Genomic DNA, 24,789 nt, shown 5'->3' with positions numbered 1-24,789 from the left:
GGTTAGTAGTATATTACGATTTCAATTCTTGTTTTATAACCGCGATAATAATTTATTTTTAATTTACTGGTCATACTCTCGAATTACTGTTGCCGTTGTATTATGCTGATACGCAATGAAAAAATCGATAATCGAATTTTACGAATTTTAATTAATCTAACATTTGAAAGAAAATAGTGTCATGATCTTTACGTGTATAATTATCAATCATAAGCTTAATGTAATTTATAAGTGACTTTTCGTCTGCGCACTACAACTAATCCCGAATCAATGACACTTATTGTGAACGATTTTTTTTTTTTTGTTCGGATTGCATATGTTCCGATTCAAATGAAAAATCGACTTCACCGCTGTATGTAAACCGCATGCAAAATTAACCTTATTCTAAAAGTCGATATGTTAACTGCGGCAAGAAAAAAAAATTAACATTATACAATCAATGGAAATTAATTTTATATACATTCGATATTATACACTATACAGTATCTAAATCATATATATCTACTTATGTGTACCTATGTATGTATATCGTTTAATTAATCGTGTGATGTTATGTCTGTATCCAATGTTTTCGTCGCAAACGAAATTTGTTTGGCTATCATGATCAGGGCTCGGGAGTTAAGCATTTGCTTATTTTTATGAATTGATTTAAAATGTAACAGAGTGCTATAGAAGTGTATGTCAAGTTATAACACATTCATGTGTTATATAGTAAATATATATATATATAGTTCATATTTATATAGTACAATTATGAAATTTGAAAATGATTTTTTATGCTTTTTTCAGTAATTTTTCATAAAAATGCTTATTTCTAGTTTTTCCGATTATTTTTGCTTATTCGACTAGTTTTTTTTTACGCTTTTATAGTTTTTTCCTGCAAAATCGTTTTTGATCGAATTAAAATTAAAATTAATTCTTATCTAATTTACGTTCTCACGTAGTTCGTCGTCGTCTAAGGCATCGTTAACAAAGATGTTCCAACGCTGAAAATAGAACTAAGTGTCAAACGTCAGAATGATCAAGAACAGAGAGAACAGTTTACATTTTATTTTCAGGAAAATTCCTTAGAAAATCCATAAAATCCTTTAAGTCTTGAAAGTGAAAATTCATTTTTGTTTGATTTTTTTAGTTAGAATTTTATAGTTTTTTTTTTTTTTTTAAATAAATATTTTTGCTTAACTTTAAATTTTTTAAATGCTTATTTTAGTGCTTATAATGATGTTTTTAAGTGCTTTTTTTAAGCGCTTATTTTAATGATTTTAAGTGCTATAAGTCCTAAGCCCTGATCATGATTGCGAGAGGGGCGGTGGCACTTGGAGCGGTCGTTTTCAACGGGCCCTCGCGCATTTTGTTCGGTGTAAATAATTAGAAAAATGACTGTTTATACTGTACGGTCTACTCAGATTATTTTGTTTAAAAAAAGTATGGAACAAGACAACCGTTTTCTCGAAATCTTTTCACCGTAAAAATACACCGTACGATATATACATTGTCAGTTATTAATCTTTACCCATGTGTATGGTGACCCAGATATTGAAAACATCCAAAGACCCTTGGCGATCAAAGGGTAAATCGATGGGGGAGAGAAGGGAATGAAAAACTGACCGAAATCAAAATCATATGATTGATGTAATTATATAGTTTTGATTTCGGCTTGTATTCAGTTCCATGTACGCGTATATGGTAACCAAAATGCGAACACGGTATACTTACTCGGAGTGCATTCGAATGAGAAAAAGTAGATTTACATCAATCGTACCGAAGGTTTTTTTTTTATTTTGAGGGAAGATTATTTATTTTTACCGTTGTTCAAATCGAATGATCTCTTATGTTTTTACAAACGTATTAACATTTTTTTTTTTAGTAGCTTTAAGTACTCGAGCTCGTTAAAATATACCAATTTACCGGAATCGCCGTACGTTTTCCCGGTAAATTCCACATCCTCTCATCGTAACGCGTCGAGAGTATATGTAAATCGTAACGACAACCAACAATAACGGTAAGTGTTTTTCTGTATTTTTTTTTCACACGTAATAACTATTGCTGCAGCGTTTCGTCCGGCGGTACTTTCACTATAATCCTTTACTAATACTTTTCGACTCACCGAAAATGTTTTCAGTATAATCATCATACAAGGTTATTTGTCACTGAACTTAACCATATGGTTTTAATTAGAATATACAAAGCTTCTATACGACTGAAAATCTATGTGTGCTACAGGTGGCAACGATTGTGTCCATTGGACATGCGTTAAGAATTAGATCAGTGGTACTCAACCTTTTTTATTTTTCACGGCACTCTATTATACATCAAAAGTTTACGTGGAATACTCATGCACTTGACAACAACAAAAACTTTCGCTACGCGCTAAGATATCCACTTGGGTTAAAACCGTACAGTTTACCTGCACATGTATCCACTTATATGCAAAATTAATTGACATTAAAAGTGCACAATCCTACGCTACTTTTTCAGAATTAACAACTGACCTATCTCTTTCTATATATATTTTGGCGAAAATTCAGGATATTACGAACACTAAGACTGAAATATAATGAATTACCACTAATTAGATTTTAGATTTATGTTGTCACAGAATATCCTGTAATTGCAAAAGAAACAATCAACATTTTGTTACACTTTTCAACCAGTTACTTATGCGAGTTAAGCTTTTTGGCATTAATAAACATAAAAAAACAAAAAAATGGGACAGGCTTCTTTCCATTGATTAGGAAATGCGTGTGTGCTTGTCTTCAATTCAACCATATATCGAACTTATGTGTAAGAAACGATAGGCTCAAGTTTCTCACTAATAATTTCAAAAATCCCTCTTTATGATATAATATTCCTTTGCTTAAATAATTAAGTTCTCGAAATAATTTTTTTTTTGTTTTTATATTTTTTTAAAAATAAATATAATCAAATAAAATATATTGAAAAATTGCTAATCACAAATATCAGACATTTATCGCGGCACACCTGATCGATCTCACAATTCAACGGTTAAGAACCACTGAACTAGATATTTCTTTTTCGCCATGCGTAGTGGTGTTCCAATAATGTTTCCGTTTAATGGGTTCAAATTTAGTCGAAACTTAAAAAAAAATTCGAACAAAGCCTACTAATCGGTTTTCAGATGTTGAACTTCTTAAACGAGTGCTTTATATTGTCTACGATTAGGGTTACAGCAAATATAATAAGCGATCGAAAACAATTGGTTTTCCTAAAATTTCGGGGGGAGGGGGAGGGTGCAGCTCCCCCCGTTAATACGCGTTTCACGTGGGGAACAACGACAACGTGTATTACAGCGCGATTTACCACGTGAAGAAACGGTAATATTATAATAATATATTTACACATACGACTATGTATACGTCGGTGAACGCGGAAGCGTTTGTTTTGGTTAATTTCTCGAGTATATTTTATTAATGATGCGCCACGTGCGCACGGGCATACATCACCTTTACACACACACACACACGTTTATGTAATATAAATATATTCGTATTTGTACGTGCCGGTGATTTGTCATTGTGCCACGAATGCATTTGGTGCTGCTGCGGACTAGCAGTTATTGTTGCTCGTAATGCAGATACCCGCTACGCGTAAGCGTAAATAAATAGTATAATCCGTTGACCTGTTTTATAGCCATAAATTGCCCGAGATATTGTTGCCGCCCTTAAAAACGTACGTACGAAATTCCTTTGAAAAAAAAAAAAAAAAATTAAAATAAAAATTAATTTACAAAACTTAAAAAACGACCTTTTAAAATATGTTTTATTTGTCTAAACAGATTGGAATGAAACGAAATAAATAAAAATAAAAATCGCATTAACCGTAACTCATGTGCCTAGTCGACGAATTGCAATATAAAACGTATTTATATATTCATTCAATATTATATCTTATCATAACACCGAAAAAATAATGAATTCGTGGTTATATTTTCGATTAAAGGAAATTTGTTGATGATACAACGACATTATCAAAAATGTCCGTAAAATATCAAAAAATGTCATAAAAAAAAAAAAATACAAAATAAGAATAAATAATTTTGTTTCGCATGTTTTTGAAACACGTTTCAAACTTGCTAAGTAACGTGCAGGACGACAAAAAAAATAAAAAAAATACAGAAGTTTTCAACATCGCGCGCGCAGTTTGTTACTACAGCACACGTTCCCGAACGCGTGTCGACGATGTTGACGCCACGCGAGTTCTCGCATCACTTCTTTCGGCCGAAAATTTTGAATATGTAGTAAGCGTACGTTTAACGAGATTTGAATGTTTACGGGTGAACAGACCCGTCGAGTTTTTATTTTTATCGTTTTCAACAGATCCAATGTCTATTGTGTACATGTATTATGTGTATTGCCGAACTACTTGGAAATTCATCGGCTCAGTTCAACAGGGTATTACGTTAGCGGTAAATCGGCATTCGAATATTAATACATTATCCGTACAAATTATTTTGGCCCTCGTATTGCATTAATGACGATAAATATAATATTTGTTCTACTTACGGTGTAACCAAACGATTGGGCACGATTGTAATAAAATCAACAGTTTCCCAATAAAGGGTTACCGTGCAGTGATTGCAATCATTGTTCGAATGGTAATTAAGTTAAAAAAAATTCGTACTGTTTCCGAACAAACGCGAAAGCAAATAAATTATTAGAATCTCTTAGTGTTACACGTTTACTGTTTGTAAAGGCCTAAGCACTTTGACGATTTATCATTGTTTTCGAATAAAGCGTAATACAACATTAATGCGACACCAGTTAAAGCCGAGATAATGTAATACGATTTCGTTGTACTTGTAAGATATATATATATATGTATAATATATATATATATATATATACATTGTATATATATAATTTTTAAACTTTTAGCTCCTTTATTTTAAGGTTTCACCACAGGATGTTTTACTCGTCGAACACTATTCGGCCGGAAAGATTAAAGCTAACTTAGTTCCGGTCGTAGTTTTGCACGTGTTACGTCGAATTCGTGAAAATTTCAATTTCCACGCCGTCGTCTAACACGTGAATTCGGCAATATCGCTACGGATTCCATGAATAAGGGAGATTTTTTTTTTTTTTTTACACGTTTCAATCTGCAAATATATGTTATCACTGATGACTTATCACCTTCGGTTACCGCGAACACGTGAACGCACAACGGCGTTGCTGATTTCGTGAAATCGACAATCTCACGAATGACGACGATGCCGCGTGCAATTGACAAACACGATCAATTGTTTCCCTGAACATCGACGATTGACGAAACCGGTTCGTATCAGATATGTTCCAAGCCGAAATCATTGTATATCGCGTGAACGATAAATAATAGATAAGTTAAAAAACTATTTTTTCATTGAATTAGTAGTAATCGATCGGGAGAACGGTTTACAAACAAACGTGTCGGGATTTTGAATCAACGTCGAATACATTATTTTCATTTTTTTTATTTGTCCTTATAAATTTGGCTATCGCACACACACATACGTAGCTACATTTCCTTAGCACCCCCACCTTCGAATTTTGGTTTCAAACCAAGGGCTTTCGATTGTGCTACGTTTGTGCAGGATTGTGCTCGAATTTTATCGTCTGTACTACAACCCCTAGCGAGTTACAAGGGTTTTTAATTGGGGGTGCCAGTGAAACGAGAGCACTTATATTCATTGTGTTCGAGCCGGACACAGGCGGGCAGTTGATTTGCTCGCGCGGTCCTCATCGCGAGACATTGTCGCCTTCGTAACCCGTACGAGATGATCTGGTGCTCTAGAAAATTCTATGGTTCACACCTATCCCAGGCTTATGAAAACGAACCATCGGCCGCCATCGGGGGGAACACGTTTTTCTCCGCTTGTCCACGCCATGATGACAACCGTCCTATGTCGAAACACCGAGAAAAAAAAAACCGATTTCCTCCTCGAAATTCCGATGTATCGACAATATCCGATTTTGAAATGTCCATCTAACCGACAGGTACGTCGGAACACCGACGTTCGAAAAACGTTGCCCGTCCATAGTAAACCGGAGACTATATTTACCTTCAGCTTTTGTCCGTTGAGCGCTTCCAGTTTGTTGTGCCGTTCCGCGATCACGCAGGATATTTTTAAATAAACGTAAACGACAACTATGAGCGGTAAGAAAAACGAGCCCATCGCCGAGAACACCACGTACGCCTGGTTCTGGTTGTACGTACAGCCGTGGTTGCTGTGACGGTTCTCGTCGTACCTGGAACAACGGAATACAACAATAGAATTTCGCATCAAAACAGGCACGCGGCCAGTGGTGGTAGGGGGCCGGACCACCTTTAAATTAACTCAGGTCCGAGACTCGTTAAGAAATTTGTTTATACCGAGTGTCGAAAACATGCTACGTCTGTTGCGACGACTATCTGATAGTACAATTTATCGTGGTTGTTTTTTTCATTTTTATACGACTTGTATGTAGATATAATTTTAAATAAATTTTATTAAAAAATTTAATTAAATAAATTTAAATAATTTCAAGTAAATTTTATGTTCGTAGAAAACGTTTACTTAAAGTTAACATTTAGGTTTCGTTTATAGTCGACATAACGTTCAATGGAATCTACAGTGTCAAATGGTGCCGTCTACATTTGGCGTAAGTACTCTTACGGGTGTCTGGTGGTGCTTAGCAACCCAAAAGTCTAAATCAGCAACCCTGGTTCATTTCGAAGTAAAAATATTGTCCAAAGAGGATTATTTTACGAGAACGACTATGTTCCGATTCGCATTGGTAACGTACGAATGCCGCGGACATGTAATGTACATACGTTGCACACCAGTGCCGTATTGACTGGAAGGTACAAAAATTACCAGTATGAAAATAACATATACAGTTTATTTGAATGGATTTGTTGATTAACTTTACCTACACCCCTTGTCCCGCAACCTTTTAGGCTATTGCATTATGTGCTCGAGTTTGAATCGTATTATCAGTATTATCAAAAAATTATATGAAAATAATGTGCACCAGTTGTTTTAAAAATAAATTATTTTCTTCTCCTTTCGGATTTAAGGACCCATTGAGGCGCATGGCTACGAAACAAACTTCTTCTCGTCTGTCCCTATCCAGAGCTAATTAATTTATATTGTCCTAGTTCCTTCCTGCTCTTATCAATTCATGTCTGCTTTTGTCTTTCATCCGGTCTCCCTTTCTTGCGGCAATCAGTTTAGTATACTGTTTGTTATTGACTTAGCCTTTAGTACACGATCAAGCCGACCCTGTCTTGTGTGTGGTATTTTCGCTATTATATATTTTTTTCGAAAGATTCCTGTAGTTCCCTGTTAGATCTGATTTCGTACGTTTTGTTTACGTTCCTTTTAGGTCATTATATTATAAAACGATTATATTAAAATGTTTAAAATGAATATAAAATTTATTTATTTATTTATTTGCTATAACATGTTTTTTAATGATTGTTCTAGTTAACTAGTAATTATCACTCAATAATAAATCCTAAGTCTTATGTATAATAATATAGGTAGACAATTCAACCATGTTAAACATCTTAACACAATCCTTTGATACGATGGTTTGGATTAAATTCTTTGTTTCAATAATATACTATCATATTTATTTAGGTATTTAGTATCGTATTATATTTAAAATTTTTAAAATTAAAAACATCGTGATTTTTTTTTTGATTTTTTTTTTTTTTTTTTTTCGTCCCATCGCATCAAACAATCGCGTCCAGTCGCAGTGCGTTCGCGGAATATAAGTGGCGTTTTTGTTGAATTTCATATTTTTTTTCGATTCGAAACGAACCGACCTTCAGGCGCACGCAATACCAACCAGCCGAAGAGCGGAGCGCACGTGATGACCAGCGAGACGAGCCACACGACCAGTATCATGAGCGACGCGAGCCTTTTCGACCGCCGTTTTTTCGAATACCGCAGGGGCTTCGTGATGGCGAAATACCGGTCTATCGATATGGCGCAAAGGCTGAGTATGGACGCGGTGCACAGGCACACGTCCAGCGACACCCAAATGTCGCATATCAAACGTCCGAACGTCCAAGTGCCTGTAACAATCGTACATTCGTTACAATCGCGTCGGCAATCGCGGCACACGGGCCGCAGCAGCGCCAAAAACATGATGGTATCGCATCCGCGTGTACTCAAAAGACGAAAAAAAAAAATAAAATAATAAATAAAAAATACCTCGCCATCGCTACTGCGACCATTATTTTTTCTTTTTTTTTGACCGTAACACATCTCTTCCAACTCTACCGTGTAAAACCTACCGCTCCACTTGTTCGCTACGTTTTTCGTTTCAGATTTTATTACTTTTTACAGCTAACGCTCGTAACAAACACTTATCCTTTTTTTCCCGGTCTATCCGATAAACGGAGAGAACAGCACCGCAGCCCGAACTCAACAATGCGTTGTACCGTGGTTTTTATTTCGAACGCGAGCATTACGTTACACCGGGATAGGTGGTTTATAACTGATGACTGCCAAATAAGTAGCGGTGAAAACCCACGTAAATTATGTTACACCGATAACGATGATCTATGCATTTTCACGTGAAAAGCGCGACGCACGCGTACGGCAGACTTGTTCGTGCACCAGGAGCGGTCAACATGAACGTACACGGACGGATAAAAAAACGTACGGGAACGGTTATGAAAACGGTTACGATGGTACCACTTGCGGTCAAAACGTGTCGGATAGTTCCGAACGATTTCGAAAACTTGTATCTGAAAGTTCATTCGATCGGTAATCGCAAAGCTTTCGGCATTCAATTGTATTCGAGTAACGAACGTTTTATTCGTTTTTTTTCGGCGCTATTACTTTAGTTTCGGCGGTACACTGCGAGCGTTCCGACGACGTTACGTGAACGGCTACAGTATCATCGACCACTGCCTGTTGCGATGTTAACAACAACGTAATAATAACTATAAAACAATAATAATAATAATAACTAGGGCCCGGATTTTAACGCAAAGTGCATATTTTTTTGGTTGTTCGTGCACGACACTTTCTAAGAACATAGTTCGTTTCATGTAACGAGGGTTTCAAAGCTTCAAATTTTGTAATGCATTTATTCTTGCATATTTCGACGGTTTTTCATTTTTCAGATCATTTTGTTGGTTTTTAACGCATATTTGTTCAATTTACTAAACAAATTTAGCCTATTCAGAATAATATCAAAAGATAAATTATTTTCTTGATATTTAAGTAAGCTTATCGGATTTTTCCATGCACGTTGTCAGTGTTTATTTTTCTTTTCAGTTTCTATCTTATCTTAATTTATTATTGACTGTGAAACGTCACCGGTATTCGGTCAAGTAACAAATAATCAGTCAGTTCGTGTTACATCGCAGACACACATACACTTAATAAGATCGCAATGTATTGGTGTGTTAAACAATCCCAAAAATAAAAAATATATGTCATTTTTAGGGTTTTTTTTTTATTTTTAAGTTCATTTTTGTAGTAAAATGCATTTTTTTACGGACATTTTTGGCTATTTTTCAGAGCATATTTATATGATTTTAAATGCATTTAAATCCGGGCACTAATAATAACGATACGTCCCTGCCGGCGATTGTTCTCCGTGACACTTACCCATAACGTGATAGACCGCAGCTATGGGCATGACGAACGTGCCGACCAGCCAATCGGCCACTGCCAGCGATGTCACGAAGTAATTCGTCACCGTCCGCAGTCGCCTGGTCGTGAACACGGCGAATATGATCAACGTGTTGCCCACCTGGAAACGACGGAAAAAATGATGAATTCAATGCGTCCGACGTACGCGGTGTTTTTTTTTTTTGGTTTCGGTTTTAACTTGCTTGACCGTTAGAAAGGGGGAGATGGAGAGCCGTAAAAAAACGCGTTTTGCGTGGGAAGTGAAAAAAAATTAAAATTAACCCTAACCGACTGAAACATCGAGTTCGTTTTTTAATCTATGTTGTTTTTATTGCGGACCATAGTTAAACAAGTAAAATCACATACGTTAAATGTACACGTTTTACACATTGTTCGTTAATATTTGTATCATTGAAAACGATACATCGTATTATTAATATTTTATTCACGATTTTTCGGCAGAAAAACCGTATTGCGAAATCTTTCGGTGTAAATTCACAGTAGTTTTACGTTTTAAAAAGATAACTTTGTCTCTGATCCAGTATTTTTATCCTTTCGATTATTTTTTTTAATTTTCACAAGTCCTAACGCATGAATAACTTTGAATCCTTGTTTGTTTGCGAAAATACAAAAACGCTACATCACAGATCATGTTCTTCTCTTTAAAAAACATACGACATCGTGTCTCTACCATGTAATCACGCATGATGGTCTTGCCACGCGTAAAGCATATTTAATAAATTAATTAATTAACCAATTATTTAATTAGCTTATTAAATATATTGTATATGCTTAAATTACTGGTATATCAAGTCCTTTCATGATTCTGAGTGCGAGTTACAGCCGAGAAGTTTTCAATCTCGTAAAACGTTACTAACAGAAAGGAGACCGACTACTTTTTATACATCTAATAGATGTCGCTAACTATCCAATAATAATGGTCACTGTAATGCGTAATCATCCGATGAACAACGGCTCGTCTTATCCGATTGAGGTGATATTTGTATTGATTCTAGGCGATGTCACGGACCGGTATGATGTGGCGCCTTAAGCTAAGTTACATGCACAGGTGCAGATAGTGTTTGAAATTTTGGAGGGTTGAAGCTCAGGTCTGTATTAGATAATTTTACGTCATACCGAAACATTTAGCAAAATAATTGGTTTTTTGATGGCTACGGTAGTTCTAAGGAGGGGGGGGGTTGAGTCTTCTTCCTATTTTCAGCTGTATGTATTATTATCTTTGTAAGATAAAAAAATATAAAACTCAATAGGCTTTTAATGTTATTCCAATTATTCTTATTAAATTACATAATATTATATGCTTAGTGCAAGGAACACGCATGCGTGGAGTCGTGTTTTTACTCTCGTTGTTTTTAAAATCGAAGATTGTATGATTTTGGATGATCGAACAGGATCGTCGACAGTAAAACAATTAGCAATTAATTGAAAACTTCAAACATTCTATTATATCGTATTGTTTCGGTTCGAGGTTTAAAACCACTTGGGACCACATGCGTCATACTTCGAGTATGTATACGAACTAAGCCCTTGTGCTAAAATTATTAACATAATAACTCACTGTCTAGAAGACTCATATTAGCTGATTTAATGTTTACAAACGATATTTTGAACAACCACGTTGTCAGTCACGATATATTATCTGAAATAGATTTACGTACACATTGGAGTAATACAAGAAACTTAGATTTATTTACAACACTATTATCAAAGCTAACCGAGGAAATTACACGTTTGTTTCCAAAATTTTTTTGTTTTGGACAATAAAATATATCTAACGAGTTGGATTTTTTTTCACTTCCTCAAAATATATTAATACATTTAAACATAAGGAATTATACAGTTTAAAATATCATTAATTTTAATTCCATTTCAATTAAATAGTAATTGAAATATTATTACATTAATTAATCAAATTTACATATATATATATATATATATGTATACATTTAAACATTACCTGTTTTAATATAACCATGTTGTTCTTTAATTACTTTAGTATTTAACTAGAGCTTGTTCAATAGTTTATGTACTGATACCCGGTCTAATTTAAAATGAAATCGGCAACATTTCCGTAAAATAAAAAAAATAAATAAGTATTTGTATCGAAATGCGGAATCGAGCAACGATGGAATTGGTTCCTGCGGGAAGGGAATCTTGCCGGATATGAGCTGACAGCTGTAAAGAGGTCATCGCAGAAGGGTGTTTTCGATCACGTACCACATTACAATACGTACACCTCGAGTTAACCGAAAGGTATTTATTCGCAAGCATTGCGCACGCAACATTGTTGGAATTATTGGTCGAAATAAAGTGTACTACGTGATGGTATATATTATCATTGTCGAGATTGCAAGTCGAGTGAAAAAACTCGTATACGAGCGTGGAATGCACTGCGAACGTTTTAGATTTTAATAAGCGGAAGAAAAAAATAGATTGAAAGACGGTTAAAAAAAAAAAAAGAAAAAATTCGACTCAAAAATACATTTTAGTCCTATACGTTTATACGCATATAGAACGTATACCGAAACGCCTGACTGAATATACGTTTCATATTTTATACATATTTTATTTTCGGTGAAACATTTCAGGACGGATGGAACACAATAATTTTTTTACCAATGTTATCTCGAATATTAATACTTCGCGTTTGAAGTGGTCGCGCGTCACATAAATAACGTAATAAATAAAACGGATTTATAGATTGCAATGACATTTGAATACAATTTCCGCGTTCCAAACGAACGATAGCGGTAAATATATTATTACGCGGTTGTTTACTTTTTACCGTAGTTACAAAAAAACGTGCAGTTATTCCTATTGCTATTCACGTGCGGACGACTCGGCTAGAAAGGCGCGAAGATAAAAGGAACAAAGGCGTACAGAGCACAGCGGGTTCTGATGACGTTAGCGGATATAAATATTATTTATTTATAAATACAACGAGTGAACAAGCTTACCTCGGTATCTCGCGAATCGTACGGTTTTCGGTTCAGTGAAACATGTGAATAATTCTGAGTTCAGTGACGAAAAATAAAAACGTTGCGCGCCCAAAGTGTCAACATTTGCAATGAATTGTTTCCGATTGATTCGTTTCGGAGGAAATTACGTGTGCAAAAATATTATGCGTGCGTACGAGCAAACTTTTTAACATTAGTTTCGTTCGGAATATTATCACGTCGCTGCGGATTTCATAAAAAAAAAAAACAAAAAAAAAAAAACTTTGCTCACCGAAAATATGTACCGAAGTTACTAAGTTACTCCAAAAACATGATTCTAGAAACCGATTGTAACTTCTTGAGTACACCTGAGATTCGGAAATTTACTAAGTATTTTTATGTTCCCTTCTTATATCAATTTATATGTATAAATTACCATATGTTTATGAATTTTGCCGGTAAAATATCGATTGGTAAAAATCAAAACGAGCTAGGCGATTCTTGTGTTGGTATTTTTATAATCCATCGGAAGGTTCCGGATCCGCACATCTCGTGTTGCCGGTCACCCGTTACCGAACCACAGACCGCACCCGTTTCCGTGTGAATATCCGAAGGGGCGCAAACAAATAAATAAATAATAAGTGCAAACCGCGAACGGTCACCGTAACGGAGACTTATCGCGATCGCGACGTCTCTTGTCCGGCCGCGGCTGCGTGCCGCTTCGTTTCCTCGTCACCCGTCCAAAAAATCGACCGCGTTCTCGTGATTTTGAACGTAAACCATTATCGCTTTACCGTGTGATCGTCGTTTTTGTGCACCTTTCCGTTGTGTAAATCGTTATCTCGTGTTTTCCTTCGTCTCGTAGTCGTCTTCGATGTCGGATGCCGTTTCGATAGCGCATTTTTTTTCCACCATCACTGTTCCGCATTGAATCGTTATAAACATTCGTACGCAAATTACGGCTCATCACTGCACACACATCGGTCGTACGCTTTTCCAGCACGACGGTACGTTCATATCTTTATTGTCTTCGCCTTCGAGGCTGTTGTTACACTGCGCGCAGTTTATTCTTCGTGCGATCCGATCGGAATAAAACCAATGACCACCAGGTTACCAGCAATCGAACCCGTTACCTCATCGCGCGTCCCGTGAGTTGTACATTTTATGCGTTTTCATTCCACTCGTCCCCGTCCCCGTCCGTGATCGTTCGGTCCGTTGGCGAGTGACATCACATGTCTTCTAGAATTCCGCACCCTTCACCTTTGACTCTTTTTCAGTTACCATCATCGTCGTCGTGGTTTTTAAGGTTTAGTTTTTAAGGAATGTTTCGTTCGTACGATTTTTCGGTAAGCTCTGCGGGTCATCGCACCAGACCGATTCGACCGCAGAGACTCTCCCGCCCTCCATCGACAAATAAACTCATATTCCCGCACTCCTGTGTAAGCGTGTTACGTAAAACGTTTAGAAAAACCCGTGTTACCTGCTCGATTTCAACTTGAGCAGTCGATGATGCGTTATTTTTAATTAAACATCAGGCTTTAACTTTTACAATACGTTTATTTTACAATTCAAAGTGGTAACAAAATTATGTTCAACAAAAATGTGTTCCTTTCCTCTCGCCGCCGCCACACGTAACCAGTGCCAACGTCTTCCGAGAACCGGTGAGTTGGTTGCTTATCCGACTCTCTTTACGTCAAACGAAAAATTCGCCGATCCGGTGGAATCGATGCGCCACTATTTTATACACCGACTTTCGTTTTCGTCGCGTTACTGTCGGGACTTCGACCGTCTTTTAGGCCCATTCAACACCGTGCAGGGCGGCCGACATTTTTACTCGTTCTCCGTTCATCGTTTCGTCGATAAACAATAGTTTAGAAATCTTAGATTCACCATTTCACGCTTCGAGGCGAAAGAGTGAATAAAATAATGAAAAAAAAAAAAAAAAATTATAATATAAGGTTCGCAAGTCCGTATCGTCGCACATCTTATCAGACAGCATTAGTATTACCATGCGTACGCGGTAAACAATTTTATAAAAGTCCGTTTCCACGCGTACTCGGGTAGTGCAGGTCACGGGTGAAGAAAGTAATAGTAATATTTGTAATAAGTAATACTTGGTACAATTACCTATAAGTAATACTTGGCTTCAGCAGATTTTTTTAACTCGTTCCCAATCGTATACGAATTCGCGCCGGACGTGTTCACGATTCCGTTTCCGTCATGTGTTTTTTCTGCTGCAGGAGCACGTGGGTTTATCGCTTTGGTTCGTTAAAATGTAGCCGTCAATTACAGCCGTGTATGTTGTTTTTTTTAACACCGATACCTATCGCGCCGATAACAGAACGTTAAATATCGAGTGGTAGATTGCTCACCAGAGTGGAGCGGACTTATTGAATTATAATGTCTCCGGCGCGTTGAAATTGTAATCCAATATCCTGTCTAACCTACTAACGTTATATCGCACCATGGGGTTGCTTTCTACGTTCTAGAAACATCAAATAACAGTGTACGTTTGTTACAATAGAATATATAACTCGTAAATTACATTTTACTGCTTATAACATGTGTTCGGATCAGACAAGTAATTTTTTATCTCCACAAAGGTATCTAAAGTTAAAGGATTAAGGTAAAGGTAAAGGCTTTATCTAAATTGCGCAGTTCTTGTGGTACTGATCAGTAAAAAAAAAAAAAAATTATGCAGCGAGGGGTGTAATTGGGTCAGTGAATTGTTTTAAAAAAAAACGTTTGCATTTTTTATGTACAGGTGGTGTTTTTAAATTGAATTATACGCAATAACAGCCTTTCGTTCGTTTCCACGACGGCGAGACCAGTCCGGGGAAACTTACGTTCTACACGACATAAAACTATTAGGCGTCTGATACGTGTGGACTGACACCATGAGTTTGTGTAGCAAGCTGTACATTTCAAACACTATGTTACTTTTTTTGTTTCAAACAAAATATTTATATAAAAAAAAAAAAATAAAAAAAAATATTACACTTCGTCCTGCTTCTATAATAGGATAAATTTAACAATTACGGATATGCGAAAAGGAAATATGACTGACTTTGATGACTTTGGGTCAGAATACAATATAAACAAATTATTATTTTGTTTTAAATAGATCTTTATTATGGATATTACGAATTTTCCGTACGATTTGATTTATGCAAAAATATAAAGAAATATTATGTTATGTAACGTAACTAATAATAAAATGCTTGAATTAAAAATGTTAATACGTCTATGACTGGTATAATATGATGATTTATTCAATATGAATTAATTCGAGTAGTTGATTTTTAAAAATTTCCAAACGATTACATTTTCACCAAAGTCGAACGTAATTTCGCTTTTGATTCTTTAGATAAATCTTGAAAATAGGATCGAAAACGGTAAGATCGAAAGACCGCTCGATACGTTTCTTGAAAACTCTGAGGCCCGACGATGGTATTGATATAAAATCAAAAACATACCCGAACGCGACATAACTGCGCGAGAACGATTCGGTTTATATGAGCACACCGCCACCCCACGGTGTAGCTCTTGCCACAGCCATAAGCGCGTCTACAAACAAAAATAGTAAGATCTCGTAATAGACTCCGCTTGCGCGGACGGTTTTTCTCGGTTTCGCGTGTTTGTTTACTTCTGTAGATCGATGCGTCGATCACTCCGTACACATAAATCCGTTGCCGTCATCGGCCGTGGGGATTTTCCTTTCCGTTGTTTTTTTTTCTCTTGACAGCCTTTCCGTAGCCCCGCAATCCATCAGTGTCCGCCGTCTCCGGGTCAATTACCCCCGTTGTATTTTCGTCACGTTCAACGAATTTCCGACTGGACAGGCGTCGGCAACGGACACGTATATCTCACTCGGCATCCGTCGACAGCTCGACGCACGACTAATGAGATACTGCCGTCCGAACCGATTCCCCGTCGGCCCCGGTGTAGCCCCGTTCGAGTCCTGCGGAAAAACGGTAAACTTTCGGAATCGTTGCTTAAGGCCACACTACTTATTTACTTGTCCGTGTACGGTGTGCGGTTCGAACGGTTTTTTTTTTTTTTTTGCTCGTAAGCCGATGGACGACACACGGTGTGCATTTTGCGTTCGAACAACACCGACCATTTTATCCGAATCGACCGCGCACCGTATTTGTTTGTCTTCGGTTTTCCTCGCTCTGGTTTCCGCAGTTCCGCGTACCGAGGATCCCGTGCACCGTAAATACAGTATTTAGCAGCCACTGCCGTACGGCGTTGGTCCTTAAAACCGAAGGTGAAAAACGAAACGGACTCCAGATCGGCCGTTGAGAACAACCGAAAACCGTACGGTTTTAGTTCGAACGCCGAGCGTGGGGACGACGGGACATTCAGACCGAAAGGTACTAAATGATTTAAGAGTACCACCGTCAGTCTTATAAAAGACAACTATCTATGACTTAAGTTATGCGATTATAACATGGTTATCATTATTAATATTAATTACAAATGTTTTGTGATAGTGTACTAAAATGGGTAAAATGAATTGCGAGCGGCTTTTTGTTGAATATTTGGAGACGGTTTTACACTTCAGGGGAGAGGGACGTCAAAATGTTAATGCTCTGGGCGGAGAAATCTTAAACACGGTAACTAAAATACGTATTGTTATTATTTTAGTCATATTATATGCGGCGTTGCCACTTAATCAGTTGCGTGGTGCTCATGGTGATGTTATGCCATTATAGTTTGCGCTTAATTTGTTCCATTATTATCGTGTTTAGTTCGTCAACATTTTTTCGTACACCTTTAAATGACAGTACTTTTTATCGATGTTCTTCGCGTGTATATAACAATAAGTGGCTCAGAAGGACAAATTACAACGCATACTTCACCAAAAAAGGTAAAACGTTTTTTGTACTATTCGTGAGATGCGGTTCAGTTTATGAACTCGTTTTAAAAAATCATAAAATGAAATTTGTTTGGTCGTTGACCAATAAAATAATTTTTCAATAAAAATCAGATGTGTGTAACACTATACGATCACATGAATGAATTGAAAGCTCTAGTAAACAATCTGGTACAATTAATTAATTCTGGTAACATCAAATGTGCGTCGGAAAGTCAGCAGGTAAATTTTTAAAGAAGTTTATAAAATTGTTTATAGCATAAAACAAAACCTATTTTATAATTCTCTCGATTGGGATTTTAAAATACTTCATGATATCGCTAAATACAACGCTTTCTAAAAGTAATGTCTACAATGATTTATTGGATTTAGTATAATATGATACTGCTTTTCAAACGCCGCGAATAGCCAGTAAAAATACAATTTGAAAAATAAATAATTTACGATTTACAATTATTATTGCCTACAGTTTTGAAGAAAAATTCAGTTTAATACATAACGTTGCCATTATTATTTTATGTATCGCTATGTTTATAAAATATATGCCGTACGATTTCTGTATACGAATTAGGTACGCACATAATATGTTTGTTATATCATTGCATGTCGATCGCTTCGAAATTCACGAAAGCTCCGACGTTGTTGTTTTCTAAACGTCCGCACGGTGCAGAGGTTTTCGCTTGTATTGCTACTGTTATCGGTTGTATTATTGCAGTTTCATAGACGGTTACGTCCGTGACGAAATACATTACGCGACAACGGTGATGGGTGGCGAAACGAGCAGCAGTATCGATACTTTCGTCAAAAGTCCGATCGGTTTCAAACGTGATACGCGGGTACATTTGACTATTATTATTATTATTGATTCATTGTACGCAGCCGGGTTTTGACGGGTTAGGGCGAATAGTGTGAAAATATCAATGTACAAACGAATGAACTATTAGTTCATGTACGTGTAGAAATCGGTTGAACAATAAATAAAAGTTTTTGTCCGGAGTATTATTATATTCGTGGAGCACGGACCGGTTCGAGTCAAAAACTCATCGTCGGGTGATGTAAAAAGTCAATAAAATCGCGACTCGGGATTTTTTCGTTTTATTTTTAAATATTCAGACGCGATTTTATCGACCTTGTGTACTGCCTGACGGTGAATTTTTAATTCGAAACCGACCGTGCTTCGCAAATATAATAATGCTCCGTGCTAAGCTTTTATTTTTTTGTTACTGTCCGTAAAACATTAGTTTGTTCGTCCACGTATTAATTCACGGGCATGAACCGTTTAAAATAACTTTCAATTATTATTTTATTATTGCGAAAATATTGTCGCGTGGGAAAACCGACCTTACTTTTAACACCGGAAAAACGTTTTCCGCCAAGAGACTGGGTGAAAAGTTAATAAATTTCACGTACACTTAAAACTTCGTCCCGTTGTTCATATATATATATATTTTTAAATTGTTTTCTTCTCCCGGGAAATACGGTGACGTTGCTGACGATGTTTATATACGCGTATCTCTCGACAGTGACAAAAAAAAAAAAAAATACTTTTTTTATCGATTCGTCGCCGTTTGTGTTTACCTACGTGTATAATACGCCCGCGGTGCGCACCTTCACGCACGTTATCACGCGTTTACGTGTTACAATAATTCATGCGGTTCGATCGAAAGAGAACATGTAAAATGTATATTGCCGTGAAAACTACGGGACATTAGTTCAGAAACGTTCGTTCTCGTCGAATGGCAACGGTGAAATTTATGGATTCGACCGCAGGTCCGGCTTGTAAATAATTTCGCGACCGTGGTCGGTCTCCCAAACAAAAATGTCACTTTTAAACCGTTTGTCTTGTCCGGCCAGAGGAGGATGCTATGATTAAGCGCTCGTGCCGTCGGCAGTCGGAGACACGCGAAGCGTTGGACGCACAAACGGTCAGTGCGTGTGATAAAATGTATTTCCGTAAAAATTCAATATCACCGTCGGAAAGCAAACGGACGCAAGAAAACCGGTATGTTGTCCGCGGCAGTCGGTGCGAAACGAATAACGGGATTCGGTCGGTCGAGAGTTTTGCTGGATTTTTTTTCGACGCCCGTTGGTTTCGTCTAAGCTCTTCGATGACCAAAAATAAATCACCAAGTCCCCACCTCGAATTAAATACGTTATTGTACTATAGACGTGGAATTAATTTTTTATCGGTCATTCACGCGATGGTAATAGCTAGGGTTCGGAAGTTATAGGAGTTGCATATTGCTCCGTATGCTCTCGGTTTGTACCGGACCGAGTTAGGAATCCGATCTATATGATGTTGAGTTTAAAAATAGAAAACTAAATGTTGCATATTTTGTTAGCGTTAGATAAAAAGTGCATATTTCGTCGATTTTCATCGATTTTCACATATTTATATGCATGTTAATATTTTAAAAAATTCTTAAACAATTTGTTTCAAATAACGTTACAGAACACAACGCTGATAACGCCGAAAACGTGCATCATGTAAAACTTAATATTATTTTTCGTGGTTATTTATTGTTATTTTTCATTGTCTACTACGGATTCAACGAAAATATTGGTGGTTTAACGCAACAAAGTAACAGTTATTATATAAAATATATTTATTTTGTATTTCACGAATAATGAAAATATGTTTGTTCCAACGAATTTTTCAATTCAATAAAATCTCAAATGCCAATCGGTTATGCACCATATTTTAGTTTTCAATAATACAATTTTTTCAACTATAGGTTTTTATAATTTACTAATTAACTTTAAATAAATAAATAAATATATTTATTTATTTTTTTGCATATTTCGCATTTTTTCATGCATATTTTATCATTTTTTCCGTGCATATTTTGCCTTTTTTCGTTCCTATAACTTCCGAACCCTAGTAATAAAATCTGGTATTGTTCTGTTAGAATTCGACCACGCGGTGTTCGAAGTGTTCTGTTCAACCGATTAGGACGACGGCGGAAAACGTTTGACGAAACGTATTGCACCGATAAGACGAAAATATTGTTAGGCGCGCGTGTGTGTAACATCAACATTATATTATCGAGTGTAAAACATGAACGCCATTCGACGGCGTGGATCGTGGAATTCGGTTTACGTTGGTCACGATCGGGTAGTATTTTTTTCTGTCTTTTTTTTTTTTTTTTTTTTTTTGTAGTGTTCGGTAACGGAATTATAGTGATTTAGAAGGAGATAGAAAATAGTAGGTAATCGTATATATGTACCGCAGTACGTTTATGGAGTTCAGCAAATATTTTTCGACAAAATACAGCGGTGTGTTTTATTTTTGACGAGTCTCTCGCCGGTCTAGAAAAGGGTAATCAAGAACGTGACCTTTTAGGCAACGAGCCTTGACCGTTTTTCGGACGTGCATTTATCGCATGCTCTCCGTTAAAACGTTATTGAAGTCTGGTGCGGGGGTTTTGTCGACCACATATCTCTACCGACGACTAATCCGTTTATGCAAATGATTTTTCCAACCGTACTAGATACCGAAACCATGTATTAAAACACGTTCATCGACGATCTATTGGATGGATCTATAGTTGATCGATTCCCGTCGTAATATTAACTATCCAAACCGATTTAAATAATAAATCCTTATTTAATTATGTTTTGTTTAATAAATATAATTGATTTTAATTTATGAATAATTTACTTTCATACAACAGTTATTGCACCTGTTACAAAAAAAAATATTTATAAAACCGAAAACTTTTTTTGTAATTTTTATATTTTATAATAAGCTGAGTCATTTTTTAAGATTAATAAAGTATAAAAGTTTAAAAATAACTTCTTTTGTTTCTTATGTTTTTTTTTTTTTTTTTTTACATAGTTTTCAGGATATTTAAAATCCTTAAAATAGTATAGGTATACATTTATACTATACCTTATAAATATTTATGTATTAATAAAAAACTAATTATATTTATAAGAATAACCGAAAAAATATTATAAAAATAATTAATTGGAAAATATAATTCTTTTTATAAAAAAATGTAATTTATTTTTAATAAAAAAAAATCAATGAAATATTCAACGGTTAATTCTGTTAATTTCCATTTGTAGTTTTAAATTAATTTTCATTTTTACTCCAAAAGCATATTAATATAGATTATATAAAGATTTTAAATTTTTATCTAAAAATATATATTCAAATATATTTATATAAAATGCAAACGCTTTGATGAAGATTAAAGTAAAACAAGTTAATGCAATGTACTTAGATCAACATAGTAAAAATAAATTACGGCATCTGTAAAACAACGTTTTTGCCGTGTTTTAAATTAGGTATTAAGCAAATAATTAACTTTGATTTAAATTCCCGATTATTTTAGCACGATCGTTGTTAAATTTTTAACATTTTATAATTTAAACACTTAAATACGAAGTATGTATGTTAAAATTCATACCGTTTAGAAAATAATAACATCCGTAGCCGTGCGAGATGGCAGTATAAGATGAAATCGTACTTAAATTATACATGGTGATTAATGATCCACAATAAACGGCATTCAAAATGTTTACAGAAAATACTTAACATTTTTTCTTCTTCTCACATTGAACGAATTTTATTTTATACTCGTAGTTTTATTATTTTCTTTCCAGGTTACCGTTCACAGCCGGCTGTACGTCCGATTATAGTCCCATTTCGTACAACGTTGAATGAACATAACAACGTTTTACGTTTCAGTCTATACGGTGATAACTGCCATCAAATCAAGGGTCCGCGAGAAAGTTCTAGTTTATGGAACACTGGAAAACTAGGATCGTCCTTACACATTAAACGTTTTACTTCAAGGATCTCGTATTCGTACTTACGAATAATTAGAATTTTATTGAAGCACGTGTTAAACAGACGGAAATATAGCGAATCATAGCCGACCCATCGGGCAATTCGTGTTATCCATGGGCAAGCAACGTCGAAGTGCGTATAAAATATATAGGGGAAGGAAACGGATTTCCTGGGAATATCGTTCGAAACCAGATATACGAAAACGCGAGTCCGCGAGATCACTTGGTCGAGACGGATAAAAGTGTGCGGGGAAAAAGAAAAACTGTGAAAACGTATGAAGTGTTACGCCGTATCATGAAGTCATGTGCTCCGGTGAGCAATGATGAATAAACGGGGGGGGGGGGGAGAAACCTTAACCCCACGCGAGTAATAACAATGAAATAATAAAATAAATAAATTTTCGGTACAAACCGTTTAGGAATGCGAAAATCGTATCGCAGTCTGGTCGTGAGACGTAAACTATATGGTGACGGTGGTAAAGCCTACGCGCTAACGTATTATTCCGAATTGTCCGACACCGGAACTCCAGTGAGCTTTGAAAATGATGGGAAAGGACATGTTCTGCGAAAAATGATTCTCGGTGGATTTTTTTTTTTTTTGTTTCATTATACTTTTGAACCCTCGGTCATTTTTCATCGAAATGAATCTCTTGAGATTTGTTTTTAATAACATTAAAAAAAAAAAAGTCAACGTTTCCTGTTTTCTAGCCATAACTCCAATTTGAAGGGGATGGGAAGGGAATTGATTTTATTTCGGTACGACACGATAAGTATCAATTGTACGATTGATATCAGCCGTTATTTCCGACTGACAGTCTGGTGATTTGTTCAGTCGTATCCTCGCGTAGAAAAATTTGTTATTTTATGAAAAAACGAGCGTGGACCATTTGTAATCAACTGGAGTTTTGAGGAAACTACGGAATGAAATGTCTTAACGTAATCATCGAAGGATATACATTTCGTTAATATTTAATTTGATAAATTGGTTTTTTTTTTAAGGGGTTCAATGATTCTAAGGTCGATGAAAACTGGATACTATAATACATTGTAAAATTATCCAAGATTAACTATAAATAACATTTTTTTTACATATTTTCACAATTGTTTATAGCATCAAATATAATTGCAGTATTACTTGAATTATGAAGTCCAAATAAATTTACATAAAAGTACTCTTAAGTATATTTATCTAACTCTAATTTATTCGCTCTTTTCATATTTGTTTTTCGTATTTAATAAGACTGAATTGGTTTAGGTTAATATTGAAATGTGTATAAAAATAAAAAATTATAGAGACTTGTATGATTTAATTATAGTGGATGGACGAAGAACTAAACAACTAATGTTGCAAAATTTCAATATTTAAATTAGATATTTCTGACGTTTATGTTTTTACGTTATGATCGGGGGATTATTTTTTCAGTTAATAAACTGGAGGTGCTGAAGTATATCTATCTTTTTCATATTCTTTAATGGTTATATACACCAGTAACCCGTACAATTAAACCATTTCTATATTTCTAAAATTAAATTGTTCACTTTGATTTTGTATTTTTATTTACGTAAAATTTCAATCGTTTTCCAGGCGTGAGAAATAACTGTTGAAAGACCAAGTAAAAATGTTTTATAATGCAACTTTCACTTTTCAAATATTAATTAAATAATCACAACACTCCCAAAATATTAGAAACTTAAAATGTTTATTGCATATGAAAGACATTTTTTTCAAATTTGATAAACTTGGTTCAAACATAGCTGATTTCAAAGTCGGGGTGCTAAGCTCACCCGAGATTCCCCCCCCCCCAAAAAAAAAACGTGCCTACGGTCCTGATCTACGCGAGTTCCGTACAATACATAGTGTTCATACTATATTTTATTCTCCCATTTACTACAATCTCAACGGTTTCGTACATTTTTAATTTAGTATTCGTTTCGACGGTATTTAAATAATAGTACAGAAGACCATGGTTTCAAAACCGAATTACTCGGGGTTCTTTCGGTCGTTGTACTGTCGATTTTACCGAACAAATAAGCGTACAACAATAACCGACGGTATCCTAAACACAACGAAACGTTCGCGTAAGTATATTTTATTTTTATCTCGAACATAAAAAATAATTTGAAAAAAAAAAAACTCCTCGGACCGTCGGGAGAATACATTCGTACAATTCTATTGTTCGGCCATTCGTTTTTACCGTTTCAACATTGCACCTGAAGACGGCTTAACAATGCAAAGGGTTTTTGGGCCGGATCGGAAAAGGTTCGGTCAACTCTTGAACGATGTCGAGAGCGGAATGTGAATGTATCTTCGGGCCGGTGAGGTTTGCTAGTTGACGGGGCTTCGAATTGACCTCACGACCAACAATAATGGGATGTTGATTTTATGTTATCGATGTTCGAACAGTGTTTCGTGAACAAATAGTTGGTTTACGAAAAAAAAAAAAAAAAGGAATGAAAATAGGTAAATAACCGGTTTTTGTCTGTTTTTCCACAATACAATTTAATGGACTTTGTTTCTCTTTGTC

General features: G+C 35.7%; 1 protein-coding gene across 6 annotated transcripts in view; it reads right to left on the bottom strand.

Annotated features, from left to right (window-relative positions):
* Nucleotides 1-24,789, bottom strand: part of LOC112691315 (tyramine receptor 1-like) — a 270,999-nt gene that overhangs the window by 52,583 nt on the left and 193,627 nt on the right. For all 6 annotated transcript variants that reach the window (XM_025565489.1, XM_025565485.1, XM_025565483.1 and 3 more), the window contains 3 exons: nucleotides 9,608-9,752; nucleotides 7,830-8,058; nucleotides 6,056-6,242 (listed from right to left, as the gene is read on the bottom strand). In XM_025565489.1, the coding sequence (XP_025421274.1) occupies nucleotides 6,056-6,242; nucleotides 7,830-8,058; nucleotides 9,608-9,752 (561 nt within the window). The remainder of the gene's footprint in view (nucleotides 1-6,055; nucleotides 6,243-7,829; nucleotides 8,059-9,607; nucleotides 9,753-24,789) is intronic.

The sequence above is a fragment of the Sipha flava genome, unplaced genomic scaffold, assembly GCF_003268045.1.
Source record: "Sipha flava isolate LNK unplaced genomic scaffold, YSA_version1 598_pilon_pilon, whole genome shotgun sequence".
NCBI classification, from domain to species: domain Eukaryota; kingdom Metazoa; phylum Arthropoda; class Insecta; order Hemiptera; family Aphididae; genus Sipha; species Sipha flava.
The sequence above is the reverse complement of the archived record's forward strand: the minus strand, read 5'-3'. Positions and strand labels throughout refer to the sequence as shown.